This window comes from Bombina bombina, chromosome 7 (assembly GCF_027579735.1).
Source record: "Bombina bombina isolate aBomBom1 chromosome 7, aBomBom1.pri, whole genome shotgun sequence".
Taxonomy (NCBI): Eukaryota; Metazoa; Chordata; class Amphibia; order Anura; family Bombinatoridae; genus Bombina; species Bombina bombina.
The window spans coordinates 438881442-438900357 of record NC_069505.1 but is presented as its reverse complement, the minus strand read 5'-3'; the positions used below and the strand labels follow the sequence as shown (position 1 = coordinate 438900357).

Here is an 18916-nt window from a genome sequence, read left to right as displayed (position 1 = left end):
CACAAAAATAGAAAAGTACAGAAAACGGGGAACTCCTTTAACAACAATATAAGTCTAATACTACGGTAACGTGAATCTATGTGAGAATACTATAGAGAAATGATATTCACATAAGACAAAATGGCGGCCAAGAACAAGATGGTGCTAGCCATGCTAACAATTCCTAACAACTATTATTAACATCAGGCAAAATCAAATACACCTGAATATTCAATATTCCATTCATACAGCACCCTACCACACGCAGTCACTAAAAATAAAAACATAACATCCTCTGAGGAAACACTTAAAACCAACTGTCCATTACACAAAACAAAACATTAACAGCCGGCACAAACTTTTAACAACCACAATTAACCTGATATTTAACACATAAGCCTCTATTTAACAAAGTCTGGCGGATCTGATCAGGGAGGGAGGTGTCAATCAACCTGATCGTACTCGTTTTGGTTGAATTCCAGCGATGTCTGTCCGCCTGCTCAGAACAGGAGGACAGGGTTATGGAGCAGCGGTCTTTGTGACCACTGCTTCATAACTGCTGTTTCTGGTGAGTCTACAGGCTCGCCAGAAACACGGGGCATCAAGCTCCATTCGGAGCTTGATAGATAGGCCGCATATATTTACACATTACTGAAACACAGCACTTGCAAAACACTACAAATAATTAAAATCCTATAACAGCCGTCTATGCCCTGGTTCTGCAAATTCTACCATGCACAATACTATGAGATCATACTAATAATGCAATCACTTCAGAAGATCAATAAACTCCAGTTCCATATTTACAAATAAAATCCCTAACCATAAATTTACAAAGGAATACACAAACACCTAGGAACTATATTCTGGGAAAGGTCAGATAATAGTGGCACAGCCACTGTTCTATATAGCCCCTGCTTGCATGCACAGTGCAAACCCACTGTTAAATAAATCATGTTTGGCACAACTAATTTGTGAAAAGCTCTAGAATCCAGTCTCTATACTTTTACATAACCAAGATTTTAATAAATACACAATTATTTGATTTAACTTTTTTTATAATTTTTTATAATTTAATATTCACCGTTTTGCAGCTCTCTAACTACGTATAACAATTGTATACAACCAAATGAGCTTTCTACAAAAGAATAATAAGGATGTACACTAATAGATTAAAAAACCAGTTTATTAAAAACCGTCTATGCCCTGGTTCTGCAAATTCTACCATGCACAATACTATGAGATCATACTAATAATGCAATCACTTCAGAAGATCAATAAACTCCAGCTCCATATTTACAAATAAAATCCCTAACCATAAATTTACAAAGGAATACACAAACACCAGGGGCGCGATCCAATATACGGCGTAGTTTGCGGCGTAAGCGAGGGAACCCGCGTCGCTCGCAGTTTCAGCTCGCAACTCGAGCTATCCAATGTACGGTGCCGTCAGATGCTAACGTGCCGTAAGTTGGATAAACCAGAGATGTCCAGAAATCTGCGTAAGTACAAATTTCTGGCGTCGCCAGTGACTTACGGCACATTAGAAACTGCTGGCGCCTACAAAACCTGACTAAAGTATGAAATCACCCGCACTGTCTAACACGCCTCCTAAACATAGCCCGACACGTCTAACCCTCTATCCGCTATCCCCCCTCACTATCCTAACAATAAAAAAAGTTATTAACCCCTAAACCGCCGCTCCCGGACCCCGCCGCCACCTAATAAAGTTATTAACCCCTAAACCGCCGCTCCCAGACCCCGCCGCCAGCTATATTAAATCTATAACCCCTAAAGTGAGCCCCTAACACCACTGCCATCTACCTTACCTACCCCCTAAAGTGAGCCCCTACCCCGCCGCCATCTACCTTACCTACCCCCTAAAGTGAGCCCCTACCCCGCCGCCATCTATTTTAAAATTATTAACCCCTAATTTAATCCCCCTACCCCGCCGCCATCTATATTAAATTATTTAACCCCTAAAATACTAAACCTAAGTCTAACCCTACCAATAGCCCTGAAAAGGGCTTTTTGCGTGGCATTACCCCAAAGTAAACTGCTCTTTTGCCAGCCCTTAAAAGGGCTTTTGGCAGGGCTTTGTCACAAAGTAATCAGCTCTTTTGCCTACAATCTAAATCCCCCTACACCGCTGCCACCTATAATAAATGTATTAACTTCTAATCTAATACCCCTACACCGCCGCCACCTAACCCCGCCGCCAGCTATATTAAATCTATAACCCCTAAAGTGAGCCCCTAACACCGCCGCCATCTACCTTACCTACCCCCTAAAGTGAGCCCGTACCCCGCCGCCATCTACCTTACCTACTCCCTAAAGTGAGCCCCTACCCCGCCGCCATCTACCTTACCTACCCCCTAATGTGAGCCCCTTACACCGCCGCCATCTACCTTACCTACTCCCTAAAGTGAGCCCCTACCCCGCCGCCATCTACCTTACCTACCCCCTAATGTGAGCCCCTTACACCGCCGCCAGCTACCTTACCTACCCCCTAAAGTGAGCCCCCTACCCCGCCGCCATCTATTTTAAAATTATTAACCCCTAATTTAATCCCCCTACCCCGCCGCCATCTATATTAAATTATTTAACCCCTAAAATACTAAACCTAAGTCTAACCCTACCAATAGCCCTGAAAAGGGCTTTTTGCGTGGCATTACTCCAAAGTAAACTGCTCTTTTGCCAGCCCTTAAAAGGGCTTTTGGCAGGGCTTTGTCACAAAGTAATCAGCTCTTTTGCCTACAATCTAAATCCCCCTACACCGCTGCCACCTATAATAAATGTATTAACTTCTAATCTAATCCCCCTACACCACCGCCACCTATATTAAACACATTAACCCCTAATCTAATCCCCCTACACCGCCGCCAGCTATATTAACTATATTAACCCTAATTATATTAGGGTTAATATAGTTAATATAATTATTATATTATATATATTAACTATATTAACCCTAATTATATTAGGGTTAATATAGTTAATATCGTTATTATATTATATATATATTAAGTATAATAAACCTATCTAACTCTAACATCCCTAACTAAACTCTTATTAAAATAAATCTAATATTAATATTATTAATTAAAATATTCCTATTTAAATCTAAATACTTACCTATAAAATAAACCCTAAGATAGCTACAATGTAATTAATAATTACATTGTAGCTATTTTAGGGTTTATATTTATTTTACAGGTAACTTGGTATTTATTTTAACTAGGTACAATAGCTATTAAATAGTTAATAACTATTTAATAGCTACCTAGTTAAAATAATTACCAATTTACCTGTAAAATAAATCCTAACCTAAGTTAAAAATACACCTACACTATCAATAAATTAAATAAACTACAAATATCTAAACTAAAATACAATTAAATAAACTAAACTAAATTACAAAAAAAAACCCACTAAATTACAAAAAATAAAAAAAAAGATTACAAGATTTTTAAGCTAATTACACCTATTCTAAGCCCCCTAATAAAATAATAAAGCCCCCCAAAATAAAAAAAATTCCCTACCCTATTCTAAATTAAAAAAGTTCAAAGCTCTTTTACCTTACCAGCCCTTAAAAGGGCCTTTTGCGGGGCATGCCCCAAAGAAAACTGCTCTTTTGCCTGAAAAAAAACACAATACCACCCCCCAACATTACAACCCACCACCCACATACCCCTAATCTAACCCAAACCCCCCTTAAATAAACCTAACACTACCCCCCTGAAGATCTCCCTACCTTGTCTTCACCCAACCGGGCCGAACTCCTCATCCGATCCGGGCAATGTCTTTATCCAAGCGGCAGCAAAGTCTTCTTCCATCCGGCGGCATCTTCCATCAAGCGGCATCTTCAATCTTCTTTCTTCGCTCCTCCGACGCGGAGCATCCATCCCGGCCGACAACTGAACGACGAATGAGGTACCTTTAAATGACGTCATCCAAGATGGCGTCCATCAAATTCCGATTGGCTGATAGGATTCTATCAGCCAATCGGAATTAAGGTAGAAAAATCTGATTGGCTGATTGAATGAGCCAATCAGATTCAAGTTCAATCCGATTGGCTGAACCAATCAGCCAATCAGATTGAGCTCGCATTCTATTGGCTGTTCCGATCAGCCAATAGAATGCAAGCTCAATCTGATTGGCTGATTCAATCAGCCAATCAGATTTTTTCTACCTTAATTCCGATTGGCTGATAGAATCCTATCAGCCAATCGGAATTCGACGGACGCCATCTTGGATGACGTCATTTAAAGGTACCTCATTCGTCGTTCAGTCGTCGGCCGGGATGGATGCTCCGCATCGGAGGAGCGAAGAAAGAAGATTGAAGATGCCACTTGATGGAAGATGCTGCCGGATGGAAGAAGACTTTGCTGCCGCTTGGATAAAGACATCGCCGGGATGAAGACTTCTTCTTTGCCGCTTGGATAAAGACATCGCCGGGATGAAGACTTCTTCTTTGCCGCTTGGATAAAGACATCACCCGGATCGGATAAGGAGTTCGGCCCGGTTGGGTGAAGACAAAGTAGGGAGATCTTGAGGGGGGTAGTGTTAGGTTTTTTTAAGGGGGGTTTGGGTGGGTTTAGAATAGGGGTATGTGGGTGGTGGGTTGTAATGTTGGGGGGGGGGGTGTTGTGTTCTTTTTTTTTTACAGGCAAAAGAGCTGTTATCTTGGGGTAAATACCCCGCAAAAAACCCTTTTAAGGGCTGGTACAGAGCTGGGTATTTTATAATTTAGAATAGGGTAGGGAATTTTTTATTTTGGGGGGCTTTATTATTTTATTAAGGGGCTTAGAATAGGTGTAATTAGCTTAAAATTGATGTAATCTTTTTTTTTGTAAGTTAGTGTTTGTTTGTTTTTTTAATTTAGTTTAGTTTATTTAATTGTATTTTTAGATAGATATTTGTAGTTTATTTAATTTATTGATAGTGTAGGTGTATTTGTAACTTAGGTTAGGATTTATTTTACAGGTAATTGGGTAATTATTTTAACTAGGTAGCTATTAAATAGTTAATAACTATTTAATAGCTATTATACCTAGTTAAAATAATTAACAATTTACCTGTAAAATAAATATTAACCCTAACATAGCTACAATGTAATTATTAATTATATTGTAGCTATCTTAGGGTTTATTTTATAGGTAAGTATTTAGATTTAAATAGGAATATTTTAGTTTATAATATGAATTAGATTTATTTAATAAGAATTTAGTTAGGGGTGTTAGGGTTAAATAGAGTTAATATAGTTAATATAAATACTATAGTAACTATATTAACTATATTAACCCTAATATAATTAGAGTTAATATAGTTAATATATATATAATGTAATAACTATATTAACTATAATATACTTAGGGTTAATATAGATAATATAGCTGGCGGCGGGGTGGGTAGATTAAATTAGGGGTTAATAATTTTAATATAGATGGCGGCGGTGTAAGGGGCTTACATTAGGGGTTAATACTATTAATATAGGTGGCGACGGTGTAGGGAGGGCAGGTTATAGGGCAAAAGAGCTGTTTACTTTGGGGCAAAGTCCCGCAAAAGGCCCTTTTAAGGGCTGGTAATAGAGATAATTATTTTAGAGGGAATATATTAGGGGTTAATAATATTAATATAGCTGGCGGCGGTATAGGGGGATTAGATTAGGGGTTAATAATTTTTATATAGGTGGCGGCGGTGTAAGGGGTCAGATTAGGGGATAGATAAGGTAGATGGCGGCGGTGTAAGGGGTTCACATTAGGGGATAGATCAGTTAGATGGTGGCGGTTTTAGGGGCTCACAGTAGGGGGTTAGTTTATGTAGATGGCAGCGGATCTGGGAGCGGCGGTTTAGGGGTTAAATACTTTATTAGGGATTGCGGCGGGGGATCGCCGTTGACAGGTAGATAGATATTGCGCATGCGTTAGGTGTTAGGTTTTATTTTGCAGGTAGTTTAGGTAGTTACGGGGCTCCAATAGTCAGCGTAAGGCTTCTTACGGCTGCTTTTTGTGGCGAGGTGAAAATGGAGTAAGATTTCTCCATTTTCGCCACGTAAGTCCTTACGCTGTATATTGGATACCAAACTGCGCTGGTTTGGTATACCTGCCTATGGCCCAAAAAACTACGGGCGACGGCAGAAATATACGGGCATAACTTCTAGGTTACACCGTATATAGGATACCAAACCAGCGCAAAATTCAGCGTCGCCGGCATTTGCGGGCGACGCTGCATATCGGATTGGGCCCCTAGGAACTATATTCTGGGAAAGGTCAGATAATCATGGTACAGACACTGTTCTATATAGCCCCTGCTTGCATGCACAGTGCAAACCCACTGTTAAATAAATCATGTTTGGCACAAATAATTTGTGAAAAGCTCTAGAATCCAGTCTCTATACTTTTACATAACCAAGATTTTAATAAATACACAATTAATTGATTTAACTTTTTTTATAATTTTTTATAATTTAATATTCACCATTTTGCAGCTCTCTAACTACGTATAACAATTGTATACAACCAAATGAGCTTTCTACAAAAGAATAATAAGAATGTACACTAATAGATTAAAAAACCAGTTTGTCCAAAAATTTCCCCTTTAACTTGTTCTCAATGAACCACCGTCCTCACTTATAATAAAAATGTATACTGACATCCATTGAATAGCCTAAGCAAACACAGCCAGTATAAAAAAACCACACACTCATAGTGGGGTGCAGGCTAGTTAAAGGGACATTTTACCCAAATTAAAAAATATCTTTAATTTTAACTGAGAGATTTTATATCAATTTGCCTTACAGAGAGAATTGAATTACACTGCATAAATGTCTGCTATCTAAAAGGCAGGTTTTATATAATATATACAAGGAAAGGTCTCTGCACACGGGGGAGATGTAACCAAACTATTGTAAAAATAAAACATAGAAAATTATCCAGGTCTGATGCAAATAGCACTGCCCTTTTATCAGGGTGTTCTAGGAACATTGAGCTGAACTACACAGGAGGACAAAAAAAAATGTAAAAAAATATATTATACAAACTACTACATTTATGTTTTATCTCCTTTACTTGTTAATACAGTGTTAGTGCTGCTCATGAACTCCTTTCTCATGAGTGAACTGGTCCTTTAAGTAATAAAATGACCATTTTCCATTGCTCTGTCTAAGCCCTGAGCTCCGGTTTTACAGACAAATATAAGATAAGTAACACAATGAGATATGCGTATTATCTGAGATTCAACCCATTGCAATAAACTGTGTTTTGAAAGCACAAAACCAGCTACTTCATATATACAAATAATCTCGCAAATGCAATTTCTCCTACATTTTATACTGTGAAGCTTGTATAACAAGTCATTGAAAATACATTAATATAAAAACTATGTTACAGTGTACTGTCACTAACCATTTATAACATGTATATTACATATGTATACCCTAGCCGTGATTAGGAAACTTGTATTATTTACCATACAAATTCTACTTCTTTACTGTATCATGACCTGCATATTTAAATGAGAGCAATCACAGCATAAATAATACCCATTTATATTAAAACTTCTACTGAATTAATTTACTTGCAACAGAAACAGACCCAAATACTTTTAGATAAATTTTAATAGCATACGGCGTATAGTCTTTTTTATTCTCCTGTTTTAACTCCTTGCATGAATCTTACTCCCACAACATATTTGAATTAACCTGTTAGTCTTTTTTTCATTTACCAGAACGTGACCGAAAGTCACACAATCATCCGCACAATTACAAATCCCTTAATTAGTTCACTTGCAAAAACAACATATTTATATGCCGCAACAAGTGGACAGTCTTTATTTTCTTAAAACAAATATCACTCAAAACTAAAAAAAATGCTATTAATAACACACATAATTAAGAATATACATATCACTTAAAAATAAAGTTACAACAATATCACTTCAAAATACCTCATTACAATGTCCAATTTCTTAGCTAAAAAACTAGCCTGAATAATTACCATTCAGAAAGAAAAATGCACCAAGGTCATTTTTATAGCGATACACACACAAGCTCATATCAACTTGCATACCATAAATTCACTCCCAACATTTATTTTAAAGCAATTTCAACATACATCAAACTTTTAGTGACGCAGAAAACACATTAACAGTCTCTTTCTTCCAGGAAAACATATATTTCTTTCATGTAATTAGCAAGAGTCCATGAGCTAGTGACGTATGGGATATACATTCCTACCAGGAGGGGCAAAGTTTCCCAAACCTCAAAATGCCTATAAATACACCCCTCACCACACCCACAAATCAGTTTTACAAACTTTGCCTCCTATGGAGGTGGTGAAGTAAGTTTGTGCTAGATTCTACGTTGATATGCGCTCCGCAGCAGGTTGGAGCCCGGTTTTCCTCTCAGCGTGCAGTGAATGTCAGAGGGATGTGAGGAGAGTATTGCCTATTTGAATTCAATTATCTCCTTCTACGGGGTCTATTTCATAGGTTCTCTGTTATCGGTCGTAAAGATTCATCTCTTACCTCCCTTTTCAGATCGACGATATACTCTTATATATACCATTACCTCTACTGATTCTCGTTTCAGTACTGGTTTGGCTTTCTACTACATGTAGATGAGTGTCCTGGGGTAAGTAAGTCTTATTTTCTGTGACATTCTAAGCTATGGTTGGGCACTTTTATATAAAGTTCTAAATATATGTATTCAAACATTTATTTGCCTTGACTCAGGATGTTCAACGTTCCTTATTTCAGACAGTCAGTTTCATATTTGGGATAATGCATATGAATAAATCAATTTTTTCTTACCTTAAAATTTGACTTTTTTCCCCTGTGGGCTGTTAGGCTCGCGGGGGCTGAAAATGCTTCATTTTATTGCGTCATTCTTGGCGCTGACTTTTTTGGCGCAAAAACTTTTTTTTCTGTTTCCGGCGTCATACGTGTCGCCGGAAGTTGCATCATTTTTGACGTTTTTTTTTGCGCCAAAAGTGTCGGCGTTCCGGATGTGGCGTCATTTTTGGCGCTAAAAGCATTTAGGCGCCAAATAATGTGGGCGTTTTTTTTGGCGCTAAAAAATATGGGCGTCACTATTGTCTCCACATTATTTAAGTCTCATTATTTATTGCTTCTGGTTGCTAGAAGCTTGTTCACTGGCATTTTTTCCCATTCCTGAAACTGTCATTTAAGGAATTTGATCAATTTTGCTTTATATGTTGTTTTTTCTATTACATATTGCAAGATGTCCCAGATTGACACTGAGTCAGAAGATACTACTGGAAAATCGCTGCCTGGTGCTGGATCTACCAAAGTTAAGTGTATCTGCTGTAAACTTGTGGTATCTGTTCCTCCAGCTGTTGTTTGTAATGAATGTCATGACAAACTTGTTAATGCAGATAATATTTCCTTTAGTAATGTTACATTACCTGTTGCTGTTCCGTCAACATCTAATACTCAGAGTGTTCCTGTTAACATAAGAGATTTTGTTTCTAAATCCATTAAGAAGGCTATGTCTGTTATTCCTCCTTCTAGTAAACGTAAAAGGTCTTTTAAAACTTCTAATTTTTCAGATGAATTTTTAAATGAACATCATCATTCTGATTCTGATAATGGTTCCTCTGGTTCAGAGGATTCTGTCTCAGAGGTTGATGCTGATAAATCTTCATATTTTATTCAAAATGGAATTTATTCGTTCTTTACTTAAAGAAGTCTTAATTGCATTAGAAATAGAGGATTCTGGTCCTCTTGATACTAAATCTAAACGTTTAAATAAGGTTTTTAAATCTCCTGTAGTTATTCAAGAAGTTTTTTCTGTCCCTGATGCTATTTCTGAAGTAATCTCCAGGGAATGGAATAATTTGAGTAATTCATTTACTCCTTCTAAACGTTTTAAGCAATTATATCCTGTGCCATCTGACAGATTAGAGTTTTGGGACAAAATCCCTAAGGTTGATGGGGCTGTCTCTACTCTTGCTAAGCGTACTACTATTCCTACGGCAGATAGTACTTCCTTTAAGGATCCTTTAGATAGGAAAATTGAATCCTTTCTAAGAAAAGCTTACTTATGTTCAGGTAATCTTCTTAGACCTGCTATAGCTTTAGCGGATGTTGCTGCAGCTTCAACCTTTTGGTTAGAAGCTTTAGCGCAACAAGTAACAGATCATAATTCTCATAGCATTGTTAATCTTCTTCAACATGCTAATAACTTTATTTGTGATGCCATCTTTGATATCATTAGAGTTGATGTCAGGTATATGTCTCTAGCTATTTTAGCTAAAAGAGCTTTATGGCTTAAAACTTGGAATGCTGATATGTCTTCCAAGTCAACTTTGCTTTCCCTTTCTTTCCAGGGTAATAAATTATTTGGTTCTCAGTTAGATTCTATTATCTCAACTGTTACTGGAGGGAAAGGAACTTTTTTACCACAGGATAAAAAATCTAAAGGTAAATTTAGGTCTAATAATCGTTTTCGTTCCTTTCGTCACAATAAGGATCAAAAGCCTGATCCTTCATCCACAGGAGCGGTATCAGTTTGGAAACCATCTCCAGTCTGGAATAAATCCAAGAATTTTTACAAAGGTTCTCGGTGCCCTTCTGTCTGTAATCAGAGAACAGGGTATTGTGGTATTTCCTTATTTGGACGATATCTTGGTACTTGCTCAGTCTTCACATTTAGCAGAATCTCATACTAATCGACTTGCGTTGTTTCTTCAAGATCATGGTTGGAGGATCAATTTACCAAAAAGTTAATTGATTCCTCAGACAAGGGTAACCTTTTTAGGTTTCCAGATAGATTCAGTGTCCATGACTCTGTCTCTGACAGACAAGAGATGTCTAAAATTGATCTCAGCTTGTCGAAACCTTCAGTCACAATCATTCCCTTTGATAGCCTTATGCATGGAAATTCTAGGTCTTATGACTGCTGCATCGGACGCGATCCCCTTTGCTCGTTTTCACATGCGACCTCTTCAGCTCTGTATGCTGAACCAGTGGTGCAGGGATTACACAAAGTTATCTCAATTAATATCTTTAAAACCGATTGTACGACACTCTCTGACGTGGTAGACAGATCACCATCGTTTAGTTCAGGGGGCTTCTTTTGTTCTTCCGACCTGGACTGTAATTTCAACAGATGCAAGTCTGACAGGTTGGGGAGCTGTTTGGGGGTCTCTGACAGCACAAGGGGTTTGGGAATCTCAGGAGGTGAGATTACCAATCAATATTTTGGAACTCCGTGCAATTTTCAGAGCTCTTCAGTCATGGCCTCTTCTAAAGAGAGAATCGTTCATTTGTTTTCAGACAAACAATGTCACAACTGTGGCATACATCAATCATCAAGGAGGGACTCACAGTCCTCTGGCTATGAAAGAAGAATCTCGAATTCTGGTATGGGCAGAATCCAGCTCCTGTCTAATTTCTGCGGTTCATATCCCAGGTATAGACAATTGGGAAGCGGATTATCTCAGTCGCCAAACGTTACATCCGGGCGAATGGTCTCTTCACCCAGAGGTATTTCTTCAGATTGTTCAAATGTGGGGACTTCCAGAAATAGATCTGATGGCTTCTCATCTAAACAAGAAACTTCCCAGGTATCTGTCCAGATCCAGGGATCCTCAGGCGGAAGCAGTGGATGCATTGTCACTTCCTTGGAAGTATCATCCTGCCTATATCTTTCCGCCTCTAGTTCTTCTTCCAAGAGTAATCTCCAAGATTCTGAAGGAATGCTCGTTTGTTCTGCTGGTGGCTCCAGCATGGCCTCACAGGTTTTGGTATGCGGATCTTGTCCGGATGGCCTCTTGCCAACCGTGGACTCTTCCGTTAAGACCAGACCTTCTGTCACAAGGTCCTTTTTTCCATCAGGATCTCAAATCCTTAAATTTAAAGGTATGGAGATTGAACGCTTGATTCTTAGTCAAAGAGGTTTCTCTGACTCTGTGATTAATACTATGTTACAGGCTCGTAAATCTGTATCTAGGAAGATATATTATCGAGTTTGGAAGACTTACATTTCTTGGTGTCTTTCTCATCATTTTTCCTGGCATTCTTTTAGAATTCCGAGAATTTTACAGTTTCTTCAGGATGGTTTGGATAAAGGTTTGTCTGCAAGTTCCTTGAAAGGACAAATCTCTGCTCTTTCTGTTCTTTTTCACAGAAAGATTGCTGATCTTCCTGATATTCATTGTTTTGTACAAGCTTTGGTTCGTATAAAACCTGTCATTAAGTCAATTTCTCCTCCTTGGAGTTTGAATTTGGTTCTGGGGGCCCTTCAAGCTTCTCCGTTTGAACCTATGCATTCATTGGACATTAAATTACTTTCTTGGAAAGTTTTGTTTCTTTTGGCCATCTCTTCTGCTAGAAGAGTTTCTGAATTATCTGCTCTTTCTTGTGAGTCTCCTTTTCTGATTTTTCATCAGGATAAGGCGGTGTTGCGAACCTCTTTTAAATTTTTACCTAAGGTTATGAATTCTAACAACATTAGTAGAGAAATTGTGGTTCCTTCATTGTGTCCTAATCCTAAGAATTCTAAGGAGAGATCATTGCATTCTTTGGATGGAGTTAGAGCTTTGAAATATTATGTTGAAGCTACTAAGAATTTCCGAAAGACTTCTAGTCTATTTGTTATCTTTTCCGGTTCTAGGAAAGGTCAGAAGGCCTCTGCCATTTCTTTGGCATCTTGGTTGAAATCTTTAATTCATCATGCTTATGTCGAGTCGGGTAAAACTCTGCCTCAAAGGATTACAGCTCATTCTACTAGGTCAGTGTCTACTTCCTGGGCATTTAGGAATGAATCTTCGGTTGATCAGATTTGCAAAGCAGCAACTTGGTCTTCTTTGCATACTTTTACTAAATTCTACCATTTTGAAGTGTTTTCTTCTTCTGAAGCAGTTTTTTGGTAGAAAAGTACTTCAGGCAGCTGTTTCAGTTTGATTCTTCTGCTTATAATTTCAGTTTTTTTCATTATAAGATTTAAACTTTATTTTGGGCGTGGATTTTTTTCAGTGGAATTGGCTGTCTTTATTTTATCCCTCCCTCTATAGTGACTCTTGCATGGAAGATCCACATCTTGGGTAGTCATTATCCCATACGTCACTAGCTCATGGACTAATTACATGAAAGAAAACATAATTTATGTAAGAACTTACCTGATAAATTCATTTCTTTCATATTAGCAAGAGTCCATGAGGCCCACCCTTTTTTGTGGTGGTTATGATTTTTTTGTATAAAGCACAATTATTCCAATTCCTTATTTTTTATGCTTTCGCACTTTTATCTTATCACCCCACTTCTTGGCTATTCGTTAAACTGATTTGTGGGTGTGGTGAGGGGTGTATTTATAGGCATTTTGAGGTTTGGGAAACTTTGCCCCTCCTGGTAGGAATGTATATCCCATACGTCACTAGCTCATGGACTCTTGCTAATATGAAAGGAATGAATTTATCAGGTAAGTTCTTACATAAATTATGTTTTTATAACATACCACAGACATTTAGGAATACAATTAGATTAACGTTCCACCAAATTTAAAATGTATCTGTAAGTATCCGAATTTGCAAGGAATGGTCATTTTCCCAACAGATTGAGACAATCAAATTTCAAACAGGATTATACATCCTCTTTTGGTTTAGAGTAAATCTTTTACACGACATACACTACACAGTGAGAACCGACAGACCAACACTCATTACTCAGCACTGCCCCCTTTCTCTACTCATAACTTTTCTGAATGCAGGAGAAAACTTCAGCATGCACAGTTCCCTGCCTTGAAATGAAACTGTTAACCCCTTTGTAGACATAAAAAATTCCAATAGCATTCTCCTTTTCTCTATGCATTATTATCAATATTTTACTATGAGCAGACCCAATTTTTTAACAACACAATGATAGCAGCAAAATAACAGCAGCAATGATAAAATGTACAGTCACTTAATATCTTCTAAGCACAGCGCAGCACAATCATATGGCTGTAAAAGCATGAGTAAGCAAAAGCAACACCAAATATCAATTCAAATCCAGTGATAGGTAACAAAACTCTATTAAAGAAATATCTAGGGAAAACTTCAACACAGATGAGACTCAAACTCACCATAACACAGCGATGCCAACTTGCACGGGGGACTTAAACCACCCGTCAAATGCACGCTAACTTTTTCTCTTGCACGCTTCACCAGACAGGACTGCACACCTGTCTACACTAGCAGGACTTTAAACCTGTCTAGAGGGGCTAATACAACTGCCGGCAGGCCTGTAACCTCCGCAAAAAAAACCTGCACTTTTACCGCAGGAACCCCTTAACTCATATATATATATATATATATATATATATATATATATCACCAACACCTATTATAAATAAATTTAGGTTCAGATTCACAGAGGGAAAAGTAGAGTAAAAAACACTTATCTACTTACCCAGTGCGAATCCCACGAGCTGACACCAGAATTGTTAGGTGTTGTTTTCAGGGGGGAGAGTGTCAGTCGGTGCTTGGCCTGGAACACACCGTATCAGCTGGAAAGGAATGGGTTATTTGATAGGATATCCCAGAGAACAGAAATCAGACCACACAGCAATCAGTCTAACATCTATTCTGTTTAATGAAAGATGAACAACACATCTTATAGGCGATAGTTACAGCATATAGGGTTAACAAGTGACGTATTCATAACTACATCATATCATACCATATTTCATGAACAAAAGAAGCTTATTGAAATAATTGAGTGAAAGAGGAGTATGAAGGTGTATTTCTTATAACAATAACAAAAATACATCTGTGCGCATAGCTCAGACCAAAGCAAGGCCGTTTGGCCATCTTACCTAGATAACGGACTTCCAGGTGCATTACCAGGAACATTCACAAGGCCAATAAAACTTATACAATTCTTACTAACATCAGCATATTTTTCACTACATATTAACTGCTATAATAAAATGTTTCTTTAGACAAGATGGATGCCTAAGACAAAATTTCAACTAAAAACAAGATGGCGTTGGTAATGCTAACAATTCCTATCACCTAATGTGTTTCTAATTTTTTCCCAGCTGAGCAAACTCTATGGGGACGTATTCAGCCTGCAGTTATTCTGGCAAAATGTGGTTGTGTTGAATGGTTTTGAAGCTATGAAAGAAGCTCTGCTACAAAAGTCTGATGATATCGCTGACAGACCCAGGTTTCCTTTGTTTGAAGCTTTTGGTCTAAGTGGGAATTCCCAGGGTAAGGGGGGAAGTAGCATTTTGTTTTTTTTTTCAATTTCACAAACTTTATTTGCAAAATGGAAAAAATGTATAGAAGTGTAACAAAGAAACAATTTAGGAGAACAATACTCTTCCTCTGTGAAGATATAAGGGCCAACATCAAGGCTTATTGTGTAGATCAAAAAGTGACTAACAAAGTAAGGTCCTTCCTAAAGCTCGGACCATGGGTTGTATAAATCTTGTGAGTTTCCAATACTCAAACAGAAGATAAGGTTCAGTACTCACCAATAATGCCTCTGTTAAATATAGACTATCTTTAAGTTAGGCAAATACATATGAGGTCACAACACACGTATTCAGGCCGTGCCGTCATATTCACTCCAATTCCATTTTCAAAGGCTGGTTGTGCCTTCGGCATTAAATATGTTATCCCATGTAGCAGGACCCTCTGCCGGTGAGATCACTCCCACTGGCTGTACACCCTTTTTAGATGTCTTAGCTATTAGCACTTAAATATCTCACAGCAGGAGCACAGGCCTGGCTGGTAATCACAGCTGCAGAGGAACAAACTAATGGTCAGTACTTAGCAGTGACCCAGAGACTGTGCTGGCCAGAGACCAGACACCATTTATTTGTTTTGTCAGTTGTCAGCTGCTGGAGAACCAAGCCGGGCAAAAACCTCACAGGGACAATAAAGAGGCAGTATACACCAATTTTCATATATACTATAAAGAAGAATATGCACAGATGCTGATCTAAAAATCCAGTATAAAAACTTTAAAAAAACTTACCTAGAAGTTCTCAGTTTAGCACTGGTAATGAGGTTAGGCTGGGACATCCAGTGAAGGGGGCTGAGAAAGCAGGAAGAGCAGACACTCCCCCTTCCCCTGCATATAAAAAGACCCATTACACAAACAACAGCAAGCAGGACTCTGTAGACATCATTATACATCTGATACTTTAGGACTTGGTTAGGAGTCTGAAAATCAGCACAATGTTATTAAAAAATAAGCAAAATTATATATTGTTCCAAAGATACTCCCAGATGGGCTATATAAATAGATCACCTACAAAAAATGTATGCAAAGAAAAATCTAGTTTACAATGTCCCTTTACAGTGTCCTTTGTTGCATATAAACATAAAATATGTTACAGTTTTCTTTAACATGCGTAGGCGGAGGTGTCCCCCCAACCACCAATAGTTTGGCTCTTACATTCCAGTGAGCAGTTTGTCCATAAGGATCAGTTGTGCACATACATCTCCTATTAGTTATGCCACAGACAAATTACAGACAAGTAGTAGCATTATTTGATGTGACCTCTTGTTTCTACAGCTGTGGTCATGGCCCACTATGGGAGGGCCTGGAAGGAGCAGAGACGCTTCTCGCTGTCGACACTGAGAGATTTTGGAATGGGAAAGAAGTCACTAGAGAACAGATGGACAGAGGAGGCTTGGCATCTGTGTGCGGCTTTCAAGGCTGAGCAGGGTCAGTTAATACCAGAACCAGCCAATGGCAAATCTGCTGCTCTAGCGCTTGGGATGTGACTTCATCTTCATTGCTTAAAGTTTTCTTCAACACATCTGGAATGTTTACTGTAACAAAGTTTATGAAATGATAAGTTTAATTTCTTTTGCATGATGTACCGAGTCCACGGATTCATCCTAACTTGTGGGATATTGTACTTCCTGACAGGAAGTAGCAAAGAGAGCACCACAGCAGAGCTGTCTATATAGCTCCCCCCTTAACTCCACCCCCCAGTCATTCTCTTTGCTGGCTCTAAGCAGGAAGAGTAAAGAGAAGAGGTGTCAAACAGGAGAGAGCATCAGTGATTTTGATAGTGCCTGCGTGGCCATGCAGGACTTGGTGTGCAGACCTGGTGGACATGTCATCTCTTCCACCATGGTCTCTGCCACTGAGACAGGACCTTCTGATTCAAGGTCCATTCAAGCATCCAAATCTAATTTCTCTGCAACTGACTGCTTGGAGATTGAACGCTTGATTCTATCAAAGCGGGGTTTCTCTGAGTCAGTCATAAATACCTTGATTCAGGCTCGAAAGCCTGTTACCAGGAAAATTTATCATAAGATATGGCGTAAATATCTTTTTTGGTGCAAATCCAAAGGCTTCTCCTGGAGTAAAATCAGAATTCCTAGGATTTTGTCTTTTTCTCCAAGAGGGATTGGAGAAAGGATTATCAGCTAGTTCCCTAAAGGGACAGATATCTGCTCTGTCTATTTTGTTGCACAAGCGTCTGGCAGATGTTCCAGATGTTCTGGCTTTTTGTCAGGCTTTAGTTAGAATTAAGCCTGTGTTTAAACCTATTGCTCCACCATGGAGTTTAAATTTAGTTCTTAGAGTTCTTCAGGGGGTTCCGTTTGAACCCATGCATTCCATAGATATTAAGCTTTTATCTTGGAAAGTTTTGTTCCTAAGTTGCTATCTCTTCAGCTCAAAGAGTTTCTGAACTATCTGCATTACAATGTGACTCACCTTATAATATCTGGTGTTCCATGCTGATAAGGTGGTTTTGCGTACCAAACCTGGGTTCCTACCTAAGGTTGTTACTAACAGGAATATCAATCAAGAAATTGTTGTTCCTTCTCTGTGTCCTAATCCTTCTTGTAAGAAGGAATGTCTGTTGCACAACTTGGACGTGGTTCGTGCTTTGAAATTTTATTTGCAGGCAACCAAAGATTTTCGTCAAACATCTTCTTTGTTTGTTGTCTATTCTGGAAATCATAGGGGTCAAAAGGCTACGGCGACTTCTCTTTCCTTTTGGCTGAAAAGCATAATCCGTTTGGCTTATGAGACTGCTGGACAGCAGCCTCCTGAAAGGATTACAGCTCATTCTACTAGAGCGGTAGCTTCCACATGGGCTTTTAAAAATTATGCTTCTGTTGAACAGATTTGTAAGGCTGCGACTTGGTCTTCGCTTCATACCTTTTCAAAATTTTACAAATTTGATCATTTTGCTATTTTTGGGAGAAAGGTTTTGCAAGCAGTGGTGCCTTCCGTTTAGGTTCCTGTCTTGTCCCTCCCTTCATCCGTGTCCTAAAGCTTTGGTATTGGTATCCCACAAGTTAGGATGAATCCGTGGACTTGGTACATCATGCAAAAGAAAACAAAATGTATGCTTACCTGATAAATTTCTTTTGCGATGTACCGAGTACACGGCCCGCCCTGTCTATTCAAGACAGATAGTATTTTTTTATGTAAATTTCAGTAACCTCTGCACCTTATAGTTTCTCCTTTTCTTCCTTGGCCTTCGGTCGAATGACTGGGGGGTGAAGTTAAGGGGGGAGCTATATAGACAGCTCTGCGGTGGTGCTCTCTTTGCTACTTCCTGTCAGGAAGGACAATATCCCACAAGTTAGGATGAATCCGTTGACTCGGTACATCGCCTAAGAAAGAAATTTATCAGGTAAGCATAAATTTTGTTTTTCTAACATTAGAAGGACACCATAGTCAGACTAATAAACATTGTTAGCATTTACAATAATTTTATACATATTTCCCAATGTACACCTTTTTTCAGAAACACTTCATATTAAGCTTCTAATTCTCCCCCTGTATACATTATAGCTAGCAGCGTACACACAACCTTGTATTAATAGGAGGCGTGTAGTATGCGTGCGGTGTATGTGTATTTACCCAGTAACATATTGTGTGAGATTACCAGTTCTTTATGCATGTGCTGGGCATGTGAGATACTCCTGTACTGGACCCAGGTTGTCTGCCTGCT

The 18916-nt window shown here is 38.5% G+C and overlaps 1 protein-coding gene across 2 annotated transcripts in view; it reads left to right on the top strand.

The window, feature by feature from the left end:
- LOC128666646 (cytochrome P450 2D6) overlaps nucleotides 1–18916 on the top strand; it is a 194011-nt gene that overhangs the window by 12335 nt on the left and 162760 nt on the right. For both annotated transcript variants that reach the window (XR_008403259.1, XM_053721353.1), the window contains exons 2-3: nucleotides 15020–15191; nucleotides 16507–16659. Coding sequence is in view for 1 of the 2 variants with exons in the window: in XM_053721353.1 (XP_053577328.1) it covers nucleotides 15020–15191; nucleotides 16507–16659 (325 nt within the window). In the remaining variant the exon portion in view is untranslated. The remainder of the gene's footprint in view (nucleotides 1–15019; nucleotides 15192–16506; nucleotides 16660–18916) is intronic.